The sequence below is a fragment of the Scardinius erythrophthalmus genome (assembly GCF_964197995.2).
Source record: "Scardinius erythrophthalmus genome assembly, chromosome: 5".
Classification (NCBI taxonomy): Eukaryota; Metazoa; Chordata; class Actinopteri; order Cypriniformes; family Leuciscidae; genus Scardinius; species Scardinius erythrophthalmus.
The window spans coordinates 17038623-17057091 of NC_138225.1; the positions used below are offsets into that span (position 1 = coordinate 17038623).

An 18469-nucleotide genomic window follows, 5' to 3' on the forward strand; every position below is an offset into this window, starting at 1 on the left:
TGACTTTATAACACGCAATTGCGACTTTATTTCACGCAATTCTGACTTTATATCTCGCAATTGTGAGATAAAAAGTCGCAATTATCATTTAATTTTTATTATTTTGTGGCGGAAAAAAGCTTCCATAGACATGCACTGAAAATTTCAAAAACTTTTAGCCTTTTATGTTCAAACCAGAGTCAGACAATGATGGAGAGACTCAAGAAGAAGTGACAATATGTAGAATGCAACAGGACATTTCTGAATGGTTAGTTGATGAATTTATGTACCTTATGTGTAGTTATCTTCTAGTCATTGATTAGCATATTCTGTCATGATAATCTATAAATCACGTTCCCGGGGAAGGGGTTTATGTACATTTTAGGGTTAGTGATGTCACTAACCCGGGAGGAATGTAGTGTAGTCCCTACCAGCTGTTTGTTGTACTCCTTAAAAAACTATTTCTTTAAAAGCAAATATCTTCCTTTTCTTTGAACTTTGAGCATTGTAACTTTGCAGATGTTGTTTATGCTCAAACAGCAACACTACACACTAACTAAAGTTAGAAAAGTAAAATCATAATCAACCACCCCTTTGATGATTCTTTTAGTACTTTTAAAGGGGTCCTATTATGCTTTTTCACCTTTTCAACTTTAGTTAGTGTGTAATTGTTCCTTTTTTAACTTAAAAAAGATCTGCAAGGTTACAAAGGTCAAAGTCCACTCCAAAGGGAGATATTTTATTTAATGTTGTCTGTGTGCTGCACATATTTCGGAGAACAGCTTCCAGAAGAGAGTACAATGCAGGCTATACGCACAAAAGCCTCCCCTGACAGATGTAGCCATTCCCATTTTGTCGGGAGAATCTGTTTTTTATGGATCATAACTTGTATGTTTTATTATTTGTAGTTGTGTTTTCTATTAACAGTTCCAATTAAAAGCTATATGTAATTACTATGATAGATGTAAACGAAGGGCAAAGCTTTGCCTCTGCTAGCCTGAAAACTAACATTACAGTATTGATGTAGTATTTACTGTAGCTTTTGTAAGCTCTTGTTTTTTAAGACTGTTCATTGCTCCTCAGGAAAATTATCCATGATTGTGTGATAGATTACTGTTCGCATTACCATAGTTTTCTGACAAATATGATTAAATGGTGGATAACATCTATCTATAAGAAAAATTCAACAAAAAAACATACCACTTGTCCTGTGAAATCCGTGCTTGCGAAATACGTGCATGAAATCCCTTCTGCACGATCCTCTTGTTTGTTAACATTATCAGGGTCTGAATCGGGATCGAACTGGTTTGAAATTGATGCCATCGTCAATATTTACATTTGAGTAGAGCTCATGGTTATGGTAAGGGGCGGGACATTTCCCCAATACGCGCTAAACATTGCCAATCACAACACACTGGGCCAGGTACTACATTGGTTGCGTAATATGTGTTTGATTCACTAGAAAGAACTGACTCAGAGTAATTTGTTTGGGAATTTGACTGGTTGTGCTGCATGTCTTTGATTCACTAAAAGGAATCATCTCGCAAGATTTTTCAGGAATCAGACTACACTGACAAAAATTTCGGGTATTTTAGTATGGTATTCCGCCCGCATCAGAGGAAGAATACATGTGTGAAAACTATGCTGACTGATTCTAAATAATAACTCTATTCCACTCTTTTCTCTTTTCACAATTTTTCAGTCTCCGTGACCAAACTTCTAGATAAAAGAATGGGATGTTTTTCCCTTTCTGCCAATATAAACTGATGTTGTTTCAGCTTGAGCACATAGAGGAAGTGGTTCCTGGTGGTCTCCAGGGAGATTTCTGCATGATGACCTATGGCTGCTCTGCTGTGGCACTGGTGGCAGGTGCAGGGAGGATCAGAACCATTAGAGATATGGCTGGAGACGAGACGCCCCCTTTGTCTGGCAGTGTTCACCAGAGACTATTAATCACCCTGACAACAACAGCTCCACCGAGATAGAGAAAGATAAAGAAGAGAGAGATAAAGAAGAGACCTCGAATCTGGGTAACAAATTTAATGCACGGTAACGGCCTAATCCATGGAAACATGGCATTGGCAACCATCTCTATGCTAAATGTAGCAATTTTGGCTGTTTTATAATTGCACGATTCCAAACTGCAAGCAATAAGCTCTAATTAACATATTTGTTTTACACATTCATTAGTGAGATTTTTGTCAACATCTGTTATTATGGGAATGCTAATGATGGATGCAAAATGCAAGGCTTTGGAATAAGAGGGGTGACATCTCTGCTAATTATACTATAATTCTGGATGTACACAAATACATTATGGACTGAAAAACAGGAAGTGGCCTAAAAAGTTGTGTATGCAGTTTGTGACAGTGATTGCCTACTATGTGTGTGTGTGTGTGTGTGTGTGTGTGTGTGTGTGTGTGTGTGTGTGTGCGTGTGTGTGTGTGTGTGTGTCTCTGTCTGTGTACCCTAATTAAAAATAAACTGTTTCTGCAACACATGCTCCCTGTCAAAACTGCTACTGCACTGATATTGACTGGAGAATTATGACAAGGAAAAAAAGTTTAAGATAACATCATCCTTTCCTTTTTATCTCTCTGAAGATAGATTAAACTTTTTAAAAAACTTAATCGACCATTAGGGAAATCAATCACTGCTAGCAAAACTGAATAAAAATGAAGAAATGTATGCAATCTTTAGGTTCAACACTTCCATCCATCCATTCATCCATTCAGTATCTTACTGTACCAGTTAAGGATAAAACAATTTGATAGTGTCAGTGTCTCATGCCACTTATCATGCCATTTTCAGTATCAGACAGAATAATACAATATTAATATAAATTAAAATTTATATTTAAAGATGAAATGTACATTTTATGTATAATAATTTATAATAGTTTGATATAATTATAGAACACTATATTTATAGAAAAACTAATATAATATAATATAATATAATACCGTTTATGTATTTCCATCTAGTTAGACTGTACTAATTAGGGATAAGCATTTAGATAATTTTTTCTCATGTCACCTCTATCCTGCCATTTATTAGTATGAGACAGAATAATAAAATATTTATTTTTTTAAACTATTATAATTAATGAATAATTATAGACTTTTTTATGTACACAAAAATAATGTATTTTATCAGTGCTCCTTAATATCTTGCCATTGAGATATAGCTCTGCTTAGCAATAACCTTCCATTATGTGAAAAAAGAACCTGCATCTATGTTCTTCTCAAGCATTTGAATCCCTTCAATAGGCAATCACATCAAAGCTGCTCACAATCATCAAAATAGCCGCAGCACAAGCAAACAAACCAAATCAACTGCATGATTCTTACCTCACACGGGGGCCATTGCGTAGCGGCTCTCGAATGGTACGTCCGGGCAGTGTGCGGCGGTTAGCCGTAGAATAATCAGGCTCTAGGTCGTACGCCTCTTCGTCGTCTGGGCCGAGACTGCGGCGGTCATCTTCCAGGCCATAGGGTTCAGGTTGGAAGCGCTCAGGCTGAGAACGATTAAGATCCACGGTGCTACTTCCCATAGGGACTTGAGGCTGGGCCACATGGCCATAGTCTTCCTTGCGGATGGGGAGAGTGTAGCTGTTCTCCGGCCGGTATCCACCGGTGGGCATGTACGGCCGATAGGGCCTGTAGTTGACTCCGCGTGAGAGGCTTCCGTAGTTCTCGGGCATGTCTCCATATCCATCGTGAAGGCCGTAATGGCGAAACTGACTGTCTGGAGTGTCATTGTAGGAGTCGCTGTAATTGTTGTAAGAGCGTGTGAGGGTGGAAGTGGCCTGGGGTGTGATGAAGCGCTCGCCGTTCTTCATGTAGCGCCGATCAATGGAGTCGGTGTAGCTCCCCAGTGGAGATGAGCCCTCTGGAAGAGGAAGACCGTCGGGACCCATTGGCACCTGTCGAACCGTCCGTGTTGTCACTGTCTTGACCATCTTAGTGACCTAAGATGAAGCAAAAAATGCAACAGAATCAGTTTGTGTCAGAAGTGAAGGTTTGTGCTTTTTATGCATAGTGAGTCTAGAGTGAGTCGTTCCCTGTCTTAAATGCCTTATGCAGGGTATATATGATATTAGGGCCATTCAAAATGAAGCCATTATGTCAGATTGCTCAAATCATAGCAGCCAAAACAACCACAGGCATTTATGAGTGAAATGTAGCACACTGACTTAGTGGTCTAACATCAGCAGGGAAGTGGGTGTCACACTGTGAGCTGGCTGAGTAGCAGTAAAATGACTGAAGATCGTTTCCAGTCCCTTAAAATGCTTTGTGTTCATCAGTAATGAAACAGCTGGAACTGAAAATATATGGACACATTTCAACAACATTCTCAGTAGTCATTACAAAGTTTCTCATCATAAAGAAAACTTTGCTATCAGTTTAGTTTTCATAGGACCAGTTTTTTTTACTAGTTAAACTAAGAGACTAAGGGTATGTTTTGCTACAGAAAACATTTTAAATGCTACATTACTGCTACAGGAATTTAAATAAATACACTGCTGTTTAAAAGTTTGGGATCAGCAATGTAAGTAAATATGATAAACTTTTTTACTAAACGAGGGACTTTTAAACACACTCCTTTGAGGAACCTTACAAAGGAAACCACTACCACATACAGTATGTTACTAAGAGAGAGCAGCATATACGGTATGACAACACTAAATTAATCAACATAAGAACTGCCACAAGACTATATGGGATCTAAATGATGTTTTAGTTATCTGTGTCTATCACTGGGCATTGACGTCTTTATGACTCAACTTAAATAAATCACTATTCCCCTCTGAGTGTTAATCCAGTCCCTTATTCTACAAAAATGTCTGCCTGTCAAGAGGATGGAGTGCTGCTGCTGCTGAAGGTTCAATGCTGATACAGAAACCAATTTGCTGCTCAGTGAATTCTGCAGAGCAATTAATTGGCTATTTTGTCCATGGCTGTAAATTCATCTTGGAAATTAATGAGCTTGATAAAAATTAATCGTCATTGAAGATGAACCATGACTGCTTGAATTTGTGTGTGAGCCCTTACAAGACACATGGCCAGTTGTCAGTGTGTAATATCTCAAGGGATGTGTCTATGTCTATAGAGGTCTGTTACCACAAAAAGAGTCACAAATATTCACATTTGTATACTTCAGTGTAAGTTTTACCAATGGGGTACACAGCTATTTTGGTGAGTTGCTGTTGATTTTGACAAACAGATAGACAAGATAAATGCAGCAATCACGAAATTTAAAAAACCATGTCAATTTAATTGGGGGAAGCCATCTGAACTGCTTTACTGTTTGCAAGTGTGCATTTACACTCGATTGCATTATCCAACTGTATTCATAAGGTGAATTACATATGTAGACTGACTGTCTGCACTCCTACTGGTTGTTGCCAGTGTTGCTTCTCTGTTGCATCGCCAATTGTCTCTGTTGCTCATGCCGTCCCAACTTTAAGCTGCAACATCTCTACAAATCGCTATCAGTGTGAACACTCCTTAACACCCACACATGAGGTTAACATATATTATGCGAAAACATACACCAATCTCTTTTAAAGTCAACCTATAAAAATTTGCTTGAAAAAATGGTTATAGTTCTTATTGTGAATGAATAATGTGAATGTGATGTGCTGCCGCACATTGTTTCAAATATATAAAAAAATAAAATAACTACTTGTTCTTCTCCTGAAACAAATTTTCTTGCTTATTGAAATGCAATGCTTAATTGTGTTTATTTAGAACAAAACTGGTGAAAAACATGCATTTTTACTCAATTAATTTACATATTATGTATATAAAAACTTTTTTTTTTTACATAAAATGAATCGCAAGCAGCATTTCATGTTGACTTTAAAAAGGTTATTGAAATTGAATGTGAAACATGGGCAAGTTTAAAAGGTAGAAGGACACTGAGGCTTATATTTAGACTAAGCTTAACCACCAAGGCTACTGTTGCCTCTAATGAAAGGTGTCTATCTACAGCAATGGCTGTTTACACTAATGTTTGCCTGTTAAAAGGTGCATGCAGGCGTCATGGCCATGGATTTTACAGTTCTATAAGGGTTTTATGATCTCCCTGGTATTTAGTTTTACAGACCACTGCCACACCAGCTGTGGGTTACAGACACAGTTAGTGAGTTGAAAGACGGGAGGCAGAGATGTCAACCAAAAGCACTCTTTACTGGTTTTGTTTCAGATGGTGTAGATGGAGGAATGGGAGTAGATGGTTTGGACTGGGTCAGGACCACTGGCTGGAAGGTTCGTCGTGTGATGGTTTTAACCACTTTGGTCACCTACAGTGAAAGTATGTCAGTTCAGGAAGCATTAGTCAGAAAAGGATATAGTATTGATGGAAATGTTAAGCCTTGTAAGAATGAAAGGAAAACAGTTAAATGAAAGCCTGTTACAAAATTTTTTTTTGGACTTTTCCCATGAAGCCTTAATAGTCCAGAATATTCCAAAACACAAACTGGGCCAGAGAATTAATTTCAATATGAATTATCTGGCTAAACAAGAAAACATGAGAATGCCTTTGAGACAAAATATTTTTATTGTCTCATTTTGTCCTTCACAAAAGAGTAATTTCAGCATTTAATTGAATGTTCCTCTAGCTGGACGATTTCCAAGAGGAGAAAACACAGAAGCAGAGAAAGACGCATACGAGAGAAACACATTATTTTATCTGAGGCTTCTACATGTAAACTGTTTTCTTTCTTTAAACTAAAAGAATGGCAATAATATTTCATTTATTTATGTTATTTATTTAATATTCAATATTCTTTCATTAATAATATTTTTCTTATTCTTTATTAATTATGTTTTGGCTATTCATTTTATTAGATACAATTTTAAGTAATCTTTGAGTCAGTTTGTAATGTTTCTAGTCTATAATCTACTCAGTCTAATCTACTACTATAATCTATACAGTTATAGAATCCCTATCAATATGTATAAACATTTTCACTATTCTAAACAACCCTGCAAAGTTAATTTGTACACCAATGGATGAAAATAAAGGCAGCAAAATGATGCCTTCATAAGCAGTATACAGTATGTCTACAGGTATGTCTGTATTCAATGTTTCAACATCCTGTCAACTAAAGTGCCTTCATCTAGTCGGTTTTTGTTCTGTAAGCACATGATTATGGGGTAAATTTATGCTGCCTACGATATACCACAATGCTGTGTATGCAATTCAATGGTGGAAAGAATAAAATGGCATCTGATGAAGCATATGTATGAATCAATTCATCAATATCCATTTTTAAATATTTTTCAAATTATTCCATTTCTACTACGCTCCGATCAGGATTTTTGTAGCCAATACCGACCACTGATTTCTTGTCATCATGATCGGCCAATACTGATCCCGATCATTCAACATTGTTCGATTGATCTTGACACATCGTCCATCCATACCTACCATTCCCGAGATCCGAATACAAATGTTTTGCAAAGTTACAAAGCAGAATGTGGCGCAAAAGCCGGTCTAGTTTGCATGCACGTCAGCGGCAACTTTTTTCGGTTTTATGTTGCATTCAAATTGCGATCGGTTTGTGAGATCGGACAAATTTAGAGACTACCGATCAAGTCAGAGAATGTGATTATTTGTAATTACATGTAATTTCTACAAAGAAATAAGCAGTGCAGTCGTAATATTTCCTTGGGTATCTCTGGATGAATTTGTTTAAGAGCATTAGATAAGATGTTATGGTGCCAATTTCTTTAGGAAGTACATGCTGACTGTGAACATTAGTTTCAAACACATCCAGGAAGTAATAGAGCGCTAGGATTTTGCCCTCGACCCAGAGCTATTTATCCTACACTGGCTGGAGGTGATGTATTTACGTGACTATAAGCTTGTCTCCACAACCCCCATATCAGCTGAAACACACTAGCATGTGACAGAAAGACCCATACATCTGTGCACACATACACCTCACAAACTGTGATGTTATTCCTTTGTGTGCTTCATAAGTTTGGCCGTGTGTGAGTGGTCTAATGGTGAGAAACAGTGCAGCAGTAAGATCATTTTTTACCCTTCACTTCCCTCCACTATGTATCATCAACAGTCATTTGTGTTACACTGCAGAACAGGGCTGTTTCTATGTGCACATTGGTTAATGCTTGTGCATGCATATAGCTGTTTATTTTTGATATGTGATATGGGTTGTACACTTTACATGATCCTTTTCTCATAAGTGTACATGCCCTTTGCAGAATATGTAATATGTTTAGCATTTTTAAAAAGTAAGAGAGAGCTGTTTAATTTGTACTGCCCAGAAGAAGTGAGATAGAAGGAGTGGCAGATATTTTCTTCCATAGTGACGTACATATAAATGAAATGGATAATCGAAAAAAAGGAAAAAAAATGTAGGGCGACAACTCTGTTCCATCTGTTATTGATTGGATGGAGGCAGATCTGAATGCGAGCTTGCAACTGATTGTAAGAATGGAATGGGGTTTAAGTGGGCTAAATAATTGGAGACTGGTTATGACATTTTGATAAAAAATGAAAAAGGAATCAAATTAAACATACATGGTTGAATCAGTTGCAACAAATTCAATGTGATGCATTTAGAAAATAGAGAGTGAATTTTATTTCATGCTGACTTTTAAGTATAAATCAAAAAAACTGATAACTAAAATTCACAAATCTTGTTCAAAAGTTTAAAAACTGCACCTAACAATATGCCAAAACAGCTTTCTTCTCAAGTTACTAACTTTGCTTATTCAATTTGGCGTAACCACAGCTTCATCAGGGCAGTATTTCATTTAAAAAAGGGAAATTTGCATGATCCCTTAACATTTTTAAAAATGATAGACATATAGCAGAATCTGCAAGGGGAATGTAAACCTACGATTACGAACAGGACCGTAGCAGTAAAGGGCGTTAAGAGGTGACCGCTCTGCCAATTGAAGCTTTATGCAGTGATTTCACACCAGCGCTGAGATGCTATGCATTGTTGAGCTTCAATGGGCACAAATAATGGTGACTGGCGTGTGTGAGAAAGCTTATGTGAGAGAGAGATTTTAACTCACCTTCATATTAGTCACATTGTCCTTTTATAAACAACAAAACAAAAGTAAAGGGGAATCAAGATTGTGTGGCTTACAAAAGTACAACATAAATGGTTTGATCTAAACAGAGCTACTACTATAACTGTGTGCTAAATTTCTCTTTTGCATATCAGGAGCAACATTTTCATATGTCGAATTCTTTCAACTTTCCAGCCTAGACTATAGCAAAATGCTCTCTCGGGTTGAAAACATCTGAGCTGTGTGCCTGGTAAATAGTCTGTTAATCTCTTTGTCTCATCACTAAAGAGCTGATTGGCTAAACCCACTGACTACTGTAAACCACATCAACACCTTCCACTAATCTGGACAAAAGGTTTTTACCAGGAGGTGCTATTTTTAACTTAAACTTGTTTATTGAAATAAAATAAAATAAAATAAAATGTAAATAATTAGATGAAAATGTGAACTTACAAAAACTTAATAAAGTTAGAAATGTTGCCTTGTTAACTAACTGAAATAAAATAAGTTGAATTGAAGTAATAAAATTACTAAAACTGAAATAAAATCATTTTAAACTAAATAGAAATATTTAAAAAAGACAAATAAAAATGGCAAAACACTATAATACAAAAAGAACACCGTTTTAAACAAAATACTGATTTTTTTAAATGTAAAAACAGTTATTTCTTCTATAATTCCACATTTACAATGCATGATATATACAGTAATTTCTGATATTAAGACTAATTTTTAAGTCTTTTGTTAAATATAAAACAGCTCTTAGAGGGAGAACTTGAGGTAATGTAAATAAAACATAAATGTAAGTTGCTGTAAATAAATGTAAATGTACTGTGAGATGCTGTAAGCATAAATTAGCATTTGCATAGCTAATAATAACATAATATGTAAACAAAGATATTTCTAAAATGTGGCCGTTGTAAGCAGGAGTACCTTTGTCTCTGTGCGGCGTGTAGTTCCGTCCTCAGAGGTAACCACAGAAACACGAGAGGTGGGTGTGCCGGGGTCTTCCTCTATAGTGACAGTCTCCTCCACAACCTCCTGGGGCTCCTGCATCATGGCCAGTGATGTCTGGTTACTGGGGCTCTGCTCCTGTGGGACAAGCAGAGGGCGGTGGTTCAAGGTCAAATGTCACTCCAGTGGGATTAGCTGGGCATTCAAGGAAACCTTTTTACTGATTTAAATTATAGATGAGGGAATATTTGAATTTTGGTAAACCTTTCTACATGCAAGAAAGCAAATATGACTCACTCACTAACTTTAACCCTAAACCAAACTTTTCAGTGATGTCCGTCTCAAAACAAAAGCAACACATTTTGTATGTAATTAAACTTTTGGAAACTTAAACAAGTTATATTTCAGGTTGTTATATATGATAACAAATACATACATACACATATACATACAGTACATACACTTGACCTGACCATGTTTTGCTTAAGTGTTTTTTTCTTTAATTGCTAATGCGACCTTTATATACCACATACTGGACAAAATGAAGTATTGCTTGGTAATTGGTTGACATAAATTGGTATTATCTAATTGTGTACTTAAATTTAACAGCTGACAGCTATTAGTCCTAATTCATTTAAGAGACAGTCTAACAGAAGGATGGACAAAACCAGTTAAATATCAATTGATTTGATAAACTGTAGTGAATAAACTGATAATGTGAGAAATGTAGAGGGTTTCTTTATATATAAATATATAGAGGTTGGTTCAAAATAACATTTATTTGAAATAGAAATCTAGGCTTGAACCTGTTTTTAAAATTTAAGCCATGAAATAATAAAGGCTTTTTATATTTATCTAAAAACTAATATTCAAGTGACTTGGATTGTTTTTTTCTCATGAGTGAAATCTTTTATAATAAAAATATAAATATACTGTAACTCTTTACACTCTCAGAAAAAAAGGTACAAAAGCTGTCGCTGTGACAGCTTTTGTACCTTTTTTTCTGAGAGTGTATGTAAAAGTCTTCACTGTCAGTTGTGTGTACACAATATGTACTGTATTATGCAACAAAAACAGAATTATATTATATTATATTATATTATATATAGAGAGAGAGTTGAATCTTCAGGGACAGGGTACAATAATAAAAGAAAAAAAATGAGAGAGAAGAAACAGAACACCCCTGAGACCTTGTGTTATCAGACAAGGTAAATAAACAACAAACAAACAATCAAAAGTCCTGAAGCTATAGTACTTGCTTCAAATGAAAATATGAAGCAAAGGTGGTTGAGGCAACTGTAAATAACACAGAAAGAAACAACAGCAAACATTGAGGGTACAATCAGACTGGGGAGAACTGTGTGTGTGTGTGTTGGCAGCAGCACAGGAGGGCTGATGAGGGATGATGCCAGAGATAGCCATTTGTTTTCCATCCATCTTTGAAGGCATTAACGAGTAGGCAGTTTTTCATTGATTAGCATAGCGGAAGGCTTCAAAGTCTGTGGCAGGCCAAATTGATCCGTAGCCCATCTCACTAATCATTGACTTCTAGCCTTTCATGTGTCAGTATCATTCCTCTGTGTTGGCAGTTTGAGCGGCTGCCTGTCCAACCTCAGAACTGCATTCTTCTAAGAGAAACTGAAGTCAAAAGAAACTTTTTCGTCCTTCTGGAGTGATTTCGTTTTAATTGTTCCATTAATTGGTCTAAGTCAGGGGTGTCAGTATAAGTGAATTGACTGAAACCGATGATTGATGAGGATAAAAACATCTTATCTGAAGTGCCTCGCTCCTAATAGCTGAGTGCCACATGGATTATGCAGGCGTACCACACAGAAACAAAGCTTTGATTAACTTTCTGACAGCCAAGAAGCAAGCTTGAGCAGAATACAATATGAGAAAGTAATGAGATACTTTTAAAAAGCCTATTAGCTCCCTTGTGAAAGCACAGATAAATATGCCTCTTTTCAACATGAATTTTTTAAATAGGAATCATGGCATAACATGAGAAATGGACACTAAATGTGTCTGTTTCTAAATGGCCTTATGTTAATAGGAATTGAAACTGGGTCTTGGTTCTTCACATATGTTGGTTGCACCTCATGGTCATTTCTTGGCAGCCTGAAGGGGGATTTGTATACAATTACAAAATCTATATTGAGATTTAGTTTAGTTCTCAGACTAATAAATTCTTAATTATTTTATAAAATTCTTGGAACTGTACATTATTTGTAAATCATTAAAATTGAAATTTACAAGATTTTTTTATTAAAATCCATTAAGGGATCATTTCCATACTGAAGGACAGCTGTGAAAAGCTGTGAAGACTAAAATAAATTCCAATGTTGTTGTCTCCGGGGACATTATTGGTTGAATTATCATGAAACGGAGGCTACATCAAAGGTCGTCTCATAAAACTCTCTGCTCGGAGGAGGATACTCTTGGGAGCAGCTTCAGAGAGGCCAACGATCACTTTGTAGGAGCTACAGAGTTCAGAAGCTCAGCAGAAGAGTGTTTAAGACAAATACAGTAGGAGTGAAAAGATGTTTACGGGAAATAAATTAACTCTCCATTGCATCCAAAGTAAAAAGCATCAGATATTGTACATCATTGTCCTGTTGTCCACTGAAAACATGAAGAGAACTTATCATGAATATAAAAACATACACACTTTTTTTCATAGTGTATAAAAAACTGCTGGTGAAAAATACTAAAATAATTTATTATTTAAGATACATACATTCTCTGAAATTAAGTCTTGACATCTCATGAGGTTTTGCTTCTAAACTAAACTGACCTTGTTTTTAAGGATGTTCAGATATTCTTGCCGGAAAACAAGATCCACATGCTGAATTGGTTTTCTCTTTTTTACATTTTCTACTAATCCTTAAAACCACTGATAGATATTTTTTGTTCTACTACAAAAGTTCCAAAAGTTCTACTACACAGCACTGGCCCTTACCCAAACCCTTAGAGAAATATACAGAAACAAAATTAGATCTGTGGGAGAGCTGGAGCCAGATCTAGTTTATTTACAGTATAAAAATAAACACCTGACCATGATATCAATACCTTTCAGGATACACACAGTATGCAAAACAGTTTCATGTTCACCAGCCATCCATGAAGGTTATTTTCCCAGTGAAAATTACCTTTAAATGATGGGGCATAAACCCATAAAAAAATCCTACAGCACTCATGAGCACGTTTTTTTTGTGCAAAAAAGTCTCCTCCGTCAGCAGGACAGAGATTTTGTCAGGGTTCTGTCACTTGTCTAGTTTATTTCTTGGTTTTGTGACAGAGCTCTGACACTCCTGTTTTGTCATGTCTTTGTGTGGGCGCACGGCTTCGAGCGTTCTCTTGTCTGTATGCCTTGTTACATGTGCGGGGCGTGGTGTTTGGATCCTGGCACATCTGTCTAGTTTGGTTTCGGTTCTGTGTCGGGATTCGGACATTCATGCTCCGTGTGTTTGTCCTCTGTTGTGAGCGCACAGGATGAGCTCACGCACGTTCTCGTGCGCTCTGTCTTGTCATGTGAGAGTGCGGTTTCTAGTTCGCTCTGGCCATACACTCTTCTGTCCACGTGTGTTGTGTTTTGTGTAGCACGTTGTTCATGTTTACATCGGCCGCATACTTTCATGTCATGTTTTGTTTTGTGCTGTGTAGCACACAGCTTGTGTTTTCCACTAGCTGTGTGCTTTCACGTTGTCATGTTCTGTGTGAACACGTGGCTTATGAGTGTTCTCATTGGCTGCATGTTCATGTCTCGTTTTGTGTGAACAAATGGCTTGTGATTTGTTTTACTGGCTACGTGCTTGTGTTTTTGTCATGTTTGGTGTGAGCACATGTTTTCTTTAGCCATGTGCTCTCCTGTCCATTGTCTAACCCCGCCCATCTTGTTACCTGATTATTGATTAATTTACCCCACCTGTCCTCCCTTGTTACCTGTTTTTTTTGCTCTCCCTATTTATTCTCCTTGTGTTTTCAGTCCTGTGCTGGATCGTTCATTAAATAAAAGAGTTAATGATAATTTGTCAGTGTTTACAGGAGAAATGTTGGCCATTCTTTTAGCCCTTGAGTAGGTAGAAAAAAATAAGCCAAGTAAAGTGTTAATACGGTCAGTTTCAAGAAGTGCGATAGTTTCAAAAACATGCAGTTTCTAACTGCAAGACAGGACGTTATGTTGGAAATAGCCCAAACTGTTTACAGATTCAATAAAGTAGGAGTAATAGTGAAATTTATCTGGACTCCAGCCCATATAGGAGTAGTTGAAAATTAATTGGCAGACAAATATGCAAAAAGTGCAACATAAAAAAACAGAGGTAAATATGGCAGTAAATTATAGTAAGGCGGAAGTTAAAAGCATAATCAAAGGATTATTTTATTTTTATATATATATTTTTTTTTTTGTAGTGGGTAAAGTAGGCTATTTTGATCCACACTCCATTTCCGAAGGTGGCGGTAATGCACACTAAAAAGTTGTTTGCCAACCGCCATTAAAAATCAGAAGTAGTCGTGCTGTGCTGGTTTGTCGTTGTAACTTTACCCTGTTATGTTCCTCCTGTGTGTTGTCCAGTCCAGTCAGTGTTGTTTTCCCCCTCGGGGTAGTTTTTGTTTGTATTTAGTTTTATTTTATTATTAATAAAAAGCCCTTGTTTCCTGCACTTGAGTCCTCGCTACCCAAAACCTAACAGATATTGCTCAAAGACAGGCTGAGGATTTTGCCACCAACCTGAGCATCATTCAGTGGTGTCTTTATCACGGATGATCCGTGTCGCATGGGGGAAATCTGCTGCCACAGATAGCAGCTTTTCCTTTATGACAACTATTACACAGGTGAACTCCTGAACCCCGCATCACGTTTGTGCGTTAATGCGAGTGTGCTAGCATATAACATGTCTCACAGAATTGAGACGGGATTTTCTGGGCAACCCTACGGGCTTCAGAAAATTATTTAAGATGTTCTAATTTAAGAAAGAAAGGAACACCTACAGTACAACTCCTTTCTTCCAGACAAAGACAGTAGACTGATGATAGTTAGGGCATGTCTAATACATTACCCAAAGATTTCTTTACACTTCTTTCTAAGTTATACATGTAGTAAATACTTTAACAAACAACTCAGAAACTTTTCGCTGAAAGAAAGGATGGCTTGAGGGTGAGTAAATTATGGGATGATTTTCATATTTGGGTGAACTAATCCTTTAAGGAGTATCAGGTACAGAGGTGTACCTTTGAGGGTTTTGTCCCAGTGACAAGCTAAAGGTACAATTTTTGCACATTTTGTCTGACAGTGTGCATCTAGAACATTTGCATACTGTACTAAATATGCATACTAAATACTGGAGCAGTAGTAAGAGCAGTATGCCATTATGATCTTCACTCTTTATAGATAGATAGATAGATAGATAGATAGATAGATAGATAGATAGATAGATAGATAGATAGATAGATAGATAGATAGATAGATAGATAGATAGATAGATAGATAGATTGATTATGCATTAAAGGTGGATAAAAAATACACCCTTAAAACAAAATTAGAAAGGCTTTAGATGGTTGTTGTGTTTGAGGTGTTAAGTGTGGAGAGCACAAATGTTGATCTCTCAGCTTTACAGACGGGTGGTCTTTTTATCCAGTAAGGATCAGGAGCAGGCCTGATAGCAAAGTATCTCCACTACTCAGAAGCTTTTTAATTGCCAATGGTTTTTTCTCATTTGCCTATCTGCTCTATTTGCTCCATCTCACCTTATCTTCTCCAGCTCTGTCTCAATTTGCCATTATGGAAGACTGATGTTTATCTCACACACCTCACCGTCGCTCCTTTCAGGGAAAAGGGTGAAATTAAAACCCACCTGGTATTTCTTTTGCATAAGAAACCATGCTGTGCAATTACCAAACCCTTAATTATGTGCAGATTCAACACAAGAGGTTTTGAAACGTGATATAACACTCATGAAAAGGCCTTGGTGAAACTCTTGGTGAACTGCGCTCTTGTTCTTTCTCTAACTTGTGTCCTTAAAGTTAATTTTGCTAAGGAACAACTGACTCTCCCACAGCTTTTAATCTGTTCTCAATGCTCAGAGAGTTGTTTGTTAAAGTATTTACTACATGTATAACTTAGAAAGAAGTGTAAAGAAATCTTTGGGTAATGTATTAGACATGCCCTAACTATCATCAGTCTACTGTAAGAAAAATATAAAAATTATAACTTTATAAATTGTAATCACTAGCTTCCAGTAACGGCCATCCGCACGTTCACGAGAGTCAAGTAAGATGTAAGAGTAGCATAAGCTTAGGTGAGAGTAGATGCCTCTCGCAGAACAAAAAAATAGGGCTGGGCAACAAACTTAAGCTCCACCGACAATTCTCTTTGAAAATTCACATTTAAGACTTCTAATTCGTGACAATCCTCTGTGCTTCCGCGTTCGTCAATACATCATGCGTCGGGTCAGTGTTCACTCTTTGGCCGGAACTCAACTCGCGTACGGCTGTAACCGGAAGCCAGCAATTCTAGTTTATTATGTTATAAATATGGATATTTTTCCTCCAAAAAAGCATTGCTTCGCTTCAGAAGGGCTTTGTTAACCCCCTGGAGTCGTATGGATTACTTTTATGATGGATGGATATGCTTTTTTGGCTTCAAATTCACTCCCTGTTACTATTCACTCCCATTATGAAGCTTGGAAGAGCCAGGATATTTTTTTTAATATAACTCCTATTGTGTCCAGCTGAAGGAAGAGAGTCAAGAGAGAAGCTAAAACTAAAACAATTTTCCCTGATAGTGTGCATACAGAAAACGCATACTATACACCGTAGCAATAGTAAAAGTCTTAAGTAATACACAAATAACATTTTTTTTTATTCCAGCCTTTAGATTAATTTGTCTCCAATTAATCTTTCCTATTTCACTACTGTTTAACCAACTATTTAAAAAAATAAAATAAAATAAAACACAGGCTGAGGCTGTATACACTGTATACTGTGCAGTATCCCATAGCATTCCATTCCAGCACTACTCTGAATGAAAAGTGTTTCCGATTTTCTTTCGATTCATTTGTGTCTGATTAATAGCTTCATAACCATTTGAAAACTGAACAAAACATCATCAACTAGCTTAATATCACTCTGGAGAAGGTCTGTAAGATACAGAGAAGATTAGTTTTCGTACCTCCACTTTGTTCATTACAGTTGCCATGCATCACCTGGGACGCAGCCTCGCCGTCAGTAATGCATCGTGCTCTTGCTAACAGGATTTCAGTCAGACCTCACAGCAGCAATCATCGGTAGGATCTTACACAGTTAATCCATTTGCCAAGAGCGTTTGTATAACCTTGGGTCATAAGAGTTTCCCATCAACTTGCCTCTTTTCCCACATCCATCTTCATGACCGAGAGTCACACCCGCCATGCCAGGATGTGACAGCAAGCGGGAATTAGCTTTCATTTCACTGCGCTGTACTTGTGGAAAATTGAGCAAATAAATCAGACAATTTAAAAAACAAATAACTGAGAAGAGGGCACACAGATCTTCTCTGTATGACTGCCCGGGGAAGTTGAGTGGAAATAAAATGGATGGAGGGTAATTGGATGGAGGGGACACGATGAGTGACAAGAAAGAAGCTGAAGATTCGAGTCTGACTCTCAAGCCAAAGGCCCAAACCAATGGACAGATACCCCCCCAATGGGGAGGAGGTTGGCCTGAACATTCCAAAGATAACGGATGGTCAAATGCATTTAGAGACGACGGCTGGCAGATTAACTTAACTAAAAAAGGGATGGAAGGACGAGGGATGAAAGAGAAAAGCGAGGAATAGAGGCTAGCGCCTGTAATGGCTCTGCTAATCTCTTTGTCCTCCTGAATGATCCAGTGCCAAATCTCTGTCCTCTTATCGTCTACGAACACGGGGGCCTCATTTTAGACATTCCTCACACATTGGCCGCATCCGTTTCTCTAACATCAGTTTTGAGAAGCCATTCTCTTTCTCCACTGGTGCCCTTGGTCACCCCTTTTGTTCTTTTGTTCCATATTCCCAGGTCTAAACAACAAAAAACGAAAAATGGCAAATCTCAAAAACCTAAAAAAAACACCACTCTCTCTCTCTCTGAAAAAATAAAAAATAAAATAGTATTTACTCAGTGAAGCACAACTTTCCGTCTGGCACAAGTTTTCAAGCTTTGTTTGCATAATTAATAAAAATACATGATCTATGTGATTCCATTTACCCCCCACCAGTCTCACTAGATGAAAAATATTTTTCAGACAGTAATTTTGAACATCTGGAAAGAATTAGTCACGTATCCAAGTTACACCCTTCTGAAAGATTTCTGGCATGGCGTGGCTTTACAGCAGGGCTTGAAAAAGCACACAGTTGCCCGCACTCTCACACTTTCACTCATATATATTCAGCTTACGGTCAGCGCTCCCTTTCTGGAATGCAACTCTGACAACACAGTCAGAGCATATATCAATCCTGTTTTCCTATA

General features: G+C 37.2%; 1 protein-coding gene across 50 annotated transcripts in view; it reads right to left on the reverse strand.

Annotated features, from left to right (window-relative positions):
* Positions 1-18469, reverse strand: part of arvcfb (ARVCF delta catenin family member b) — a 214977-nt gene that overhangs the window by 76058 nt on the left and 120450 nt on the right. For 18 of the 50 annotated variants that reach the window (XM_081366657.1, XM_081366698.1, XM_081366688.1 and 15 more), the window contains 2 exons: positions 9966-10124; positions 3330-3949 (listed from right to left, as the gene is read on the reverse strand). In XM_081366657.1, the coding sequence (XP_081222783.1) occupies positions 3330-3949; positions 9966-10124 (779 nt within the window). Of the gene's footprint in view, positions 1-3329; positions 3950-6175; positions 6287-9035; positions 9057-9965; positions 10125-18469 lie in introns of all 50 variants that reach the window. The other 32 variants (XM_081366694.1, XM_081366690.1, XM_081366697.1 and 29 more) reach the window with 2 other exon arrangements.